The sequence below is a fragment of the Oryctolagus cuniculus genome, chromosome 1, assembly GCF_964237555.1.
Source record: "Oryctolagus cuniculus chromosome 1, mOryCun1.1, whole genome shotgun sequence".
Taxonomy (NCBI): Eukaryota; Metazoa; Chordata; class Mammalia; order Lagomorpha; family Leporidae; genus Oryctolagus; species Oryctolagus cuniculus.
The window spans coordinates 62,752,609-62,757,470 of record NC_091432.1 but is presented as its reverse complement, the minus strand read 5'-3'; the positions used below and the strand labels follow the sequence as shown (position 1 = coordinate 62,757,470).

Below are 4,862 nucleotides of genomic sequence, written 5' to 3'. Positions count from 1 at the left end.
TTCCTCTCTATTTTCCCATTCTCAGTCTGCTGGTCAGTCTTTTTTTTAAAGATTTATTTTTATTTATGTGAAAGGCAGAGTTATAGAAAGAGAGAGGGAGAGATCGGGAGGGAGGGAGAGAGAGAGAGAGAGAGAGAAAGCAAACAAGTGAGCTTCTATTTGCTGGTTCACTCTCCAAATGGCCACGATGGCCAGAGCTGGGCTGATCCGAAGCCAGGAGCCAGGAGCTTCATCCAGATCTCCCACATGGTTCAGGGGCTCAAGTACTTGGACCATCTTCTGCTGCTTTACCAGGTGCATTATCAGGGAGCTGGGTCAGAAGTGGAGCAGCCAGGACTTCAACTGGTGCCCATATGGGATGCTGGCACTGCAGATGGAGGTGACTTAACCTGTTACCTCACAGTGCTGGCCCCTGCTGGCAAGTCTCAAGGGCAATTCTACATGTTTTAATATAGCACTAAACTCCTGGTACTTATTTCTGTATCATTATTTACTGCCATATAATTGCTGTATAGCAAACTAATGCAAACTCTCTGTGACATTTGTATAACAAAAAGCATTCATTGCTTATACATCATGGTGGTTGACTAGGAAGCTCTGTTGGTTTTCACATGTATGTGTATTGGCTGGCTGTTGGCTGATCTATGCTGGCCGTGGCTGGGATAACTGGGATGACTCAGCCCAGCTCCATGTGTTTTTCATTCTTTTACAATTAAGTCTGAGAGTGTTCTTGTGGTGATGGCAGAGGTGTAAGATAGCAAGCAGACACACTCAGGCACTTTGTTCAGATCTGTTAGTATTTTATCAAATAAAGCTACTTGGTTGAGCACAGAATCTGAGTATTAAGGGACTACAAAGCTACATGACAAAGAGTAGTATTGGGAGGGAAAAACAGGATGGCTGGACAGGAAGTAGCCTCTCTCTTTCCAGCATTTCTGTTTGCCTGCTGACAAGTGAATGAAAGCAGGACTGCTAAGATCTCTGGAGAAAGGGCAGTGGTGCAGTTCCACAGCCTCTTCACTCCTTTCTTTTGATATCATACGAGGAGGGTCCCTCCTTCTTCCAAGACTCAGCTTTCCTGCTCTGCTGTGTGCCCATATGGCACCTCATTTAACAGCCAGGGGCTTCCCTCTTGACTGCCTCCTCCTCTCCATATTAAGTGGCCGGTGTTTTTACCACCATTTTGCAGATAAGAAAATTAAAAGCCAGAAGAGTACCAAGGCTGCCCCATCATCTCACAACCGGTAAGTGGCTGAACCAAAGATCAAACTCAGGTCTCTCTTCCAAGCCCCACGTTCTTTCTACTCCGCAGTTCACCCACACCGTGTTCTATATGTTTCCCTCCACCTGCTGCTCTCTGTTCCCCCTCATAAACTTCTCACCACCCTGACTCACTCAGAATCATTCTGGTTTCATTTCACTCTCCACCATTCTGCTGCATTGAATTTGGTTGACCAATAGCCATGTATCTTCTAAACTTTAAATCCCATTAAGCTAAGGACCTGGTTATGCTCATCATTATATTCCCAGGGCTGCCTTCACTAAAGCTGTCACCAGCAACCTGTGCATGGCTGTGAAGTGACCCTTTGACCCCTGTTCTTCTGGACCTCACAGAGGAGTTAACATTGCCGACCACGCCTTCACAGCCTCCTCCCTGGCTCGGGTGAAGCCACTCTCTCCTTGTTTTCCTCTGCCTCTCGACTCCTGTGTACAAACCAGCCTTCTGATTCTCTCACATTGGTCCATCTCTCTTCACCCCTGCTGTCACCAGTCAGGTTTAGGCCAGGGCTGTCTCCTATTTGGACTACTGTGACAGGTTCCTAAGGGGTCTGTTGACCTCCAGGCCTGTCTTCCTCTGATCCACACTCTTACTTTTACAGCAGAGTGATCTTCCCACCACACAAATGGGATCTTGTCACTTCCCTGCTTTGGACTTTTAAGGGTTACCTATGGCTTGGAGTAAAAATCCATTCTCATTATCATGAAAAATAATTCCTTTCATCATCTGGTCTCTGCTTACTCATCCAGCCTCATTTTGTTACATTTCCTCCTAGTCCCTCTGTGCTTGGAAGCACGGGATTTCCACTGAGTTTCCATGACTTCCCTGTTTATCCACTTGTCCATGCCTTTCCCATGTTGTTCCCTTTGCCTAGAATGAGTTTTATTCGCTCCATTTCCTTCTTCCTCATAACACACTTTATTATCCTTCAAATCCTGCTCCAATCAACCTGTAAGGTGTTTCTAATTTTAGTGATTGTTGTCTCATCTATGTTCCTATACAATTTTGTAGATAAACTATTATTAATTATTATCTCTCTATATACCTTGCAAGGTTGAGAGCTCATCAGGGAAGAGACAGACTTTTTTCTTTCTTTGAAATCATATGGTTAGGATGATATATAATAATTATCTATGAATGAATAAATGAATGAAATTCATGTGCAAAAGGAAGGGGAAAAGACTTAGAAGCCAGAGACAAGAGCTTGCTTTGAAGCTGGTTACTTTCAAAACTGAATGCAGAGAGCCAAGACAAAGTCCGGCAAGGATGACTCATTCATATAATTTCTCTCTCCTCACTGAAGGGTGAGAGTGTGTTAAAACCCATAAGGCCAGAAACTCAGCCAGGGATTTCCCTCCGTGAAGGCAGGGACTGACACTTCTCTGTGGGGACCTGTAACTGTGTCCTTTGGAACAGAGTCATCAGGTGCTGCCTGATTTCCTTGGTTCTGGCCCCATAGATGATGGGGTTGACCACACACGGGAGCAGCAGGTAGAAGGCGCTGAGCAGGTTGTGCACATCCTGGGAGGCGGTGCGGGCCACCCGATAGACGATGGATGAGGACATGGTGGAGGAGTAGACGGTGAAGACGACCAGCAGGTGGGAGCCACAGGTGTTCAGGGCCTTGGAACGCGCGCCACCTGACGAAATCCTGAAGGCGGCATGGATGATGCGCGAGTAGGAGGCTCCTAGTAGGAGCATGTCCAGGACCCTGTTGAAGATGCGGACGGTGAGGCCCACGGTCTTGTTCAGGGAGATGTCCCCACAGGAGAGCTTCATCAGGGCCATGTGCTCACAAGCAAAGTGGTAGATCACATGTGAGCGGCAGAAGCGAACCCGGGAGGCCAGTGCCACCACTGGAGCAACAATGCATGTGCTCCTGGCAGCTGCCGCCCCCACCAGGCCGGCCAGCAACTGGCCTGTCACTATCTCAGGGTAGCGGAGAGGGTAGCAGATGGCCACATAGCGGTCCAGGGCCATGACCAGGAGGATGTTGCAGTCAAAGACAATGAAGAAGTAGATGCAGAACATCTGGAGCAGGCAGTGAGCCAGGGAGATGCGGTGGAAGTGTGTGGAGAAGCTGAGCAACATGGCAGGTACCACCGTGGTGGCAGCACAGATGTTGACAGCCAGGAGCAGGGCAATGAGCAGGTACATGGGCTGGTGCAGGCTCCGCTGGGCCACCACCGTGTGGATGACCAGGGCGTTGGCGGAGATGATCACCAGGTAGAGGCTGAGGAAGGGCAGCACGAGGAGGGCACGAGACTCCTGCAGCCCTGGGAAGCCCACGAGGAGGAAGCTGGTGTAGGACATGTTGGAGCTTCCATTGCTCCACCCTGACATCCTGCCAGGGCCGGGGGATGGCTGCTGGACAGGGGAGAAGGAGTTCTTGTGTCTGAGGACGGCTCTTCCTGCCCCAGCCTCACCAGGCTGCCATGGGTGCTTTGTCTTTCATGAACCACAATATTTCTATAGAGAAAATGAAGAGTTATGTGTTACCAGTTCCTGAGATGCTTCAAGAAATAGCTTATTTCTATAGCCTCAACTTGTGTGTTTTCCGTTTTTTTTTTTTAATTAAAATACTTTTTTTTTTTTCTAAGAAATCATTATTGAGGATCTGTTTTGTACCAGAACCTATGCTAGGGCTTCAAATCCACAATGAATGATCATCTCTGTCTTGAATGAGCTCACACTGCAGTGAGCAAGACTGACATGACAAGTGAAAAAGAAAACGTGCCATTGCCAGGCTGTTCAGATGGACTCCTTTATGCTCCAGCTTTAGCCTGATGCTCTCAAAACTCCAGAACAAAACACAGGGCAGGAACTCCGTCTTATCACTCCTGACTGAGGTGCTCCAGTAGATGTGCTATATGGGATTTACAGAGTAGGTGGTTGAGTATTGGTGTTGTGATCCTTAGCTCAAAGCCCATCTGGGGAGGATTAAAGCTTAGAGGTTGGAGAGTCTTGGAGAGAGAAACCGCTGGGAATGAACTAACATTTTCCTTTCCCACACTGCTAAGGGGCAAGGAGGAGGCGCAGTCAAGGGAAGTGACTCCTCCTCTGAGCTAGGAGGGGCTTTACAAAGACATAACAGTGAATCTAAATTGTGCCTCCATAAGTTTCTATGATCTACCACTTTAAGTAACTCTATAAAAAATAGAGGTGGGGTAGGCATTTAAGCTAGCATTTAAGATGCCAGTTGTGGCGCTTTTGTTCCACACCTGACTGTCTCTGGCTCCTGACTCCAGCTTCCTGCCAATGCAGACCATCAGAGGCAATGGTGATGGCTCAAGTGGTTGGATTCCTGCCATACACAAGGGAGACTGAGTTTCCAGCTTCTGGCTTCAGCCTAGGGTCAGCACAGGCATTTGTAGAATGAATCAGCAGGTGTGAATTCTCTCTATGTCTCTCTATCTCTATCTCTCTGCTTCTCAAGTATATAAAAAATTTCAGTAAGGGTTGAATCATTTGTACTTAGTAAGTCTACTTGTGGTTGTCTCTTTTCTAGGCAATACATACTAACTTTTCAATGATGTAGTCTAGGAGTTTGAGTTACCTTTATCCATCTTATTATTTTGGTGAA

The 4,862-nt window shown here is 47.3% G+C and overlaps 1 protein-coding gene across 1 annotated transcript; it reads right to left on the bottom strand.

Moving 5' to 3' along the window:
* Positions 1-2,617: 2,617 nt before the first annotated feature.
* Positions 2,618-3,678, bottom strand: LOC100344793 (olfactory receptor 52K1-like). Its single transcript, XM_002708541.4, has one exon. The coding sequence runs from the start codon at positions 3,620-3,622 to the stop codon at positions 2,618-2,620; it is 1,005 nt and encodes a 334-aa protein (XP_002708587.2). The 5' UTR covers positions 3,623-3,678.
* Positions 3,679-4,862: the final 1,184 nt, after the last annotated feature.

Excerpts from the sequence above, each read along its gene's own strand:
- LOC100344793 (XM_002708541.4), bottom strand. The coding sequence starts at position 3,622 with ATGTCAGGGTGGAGCAATGGAAGCTCCAACATGTCCTACACCAGCTTC.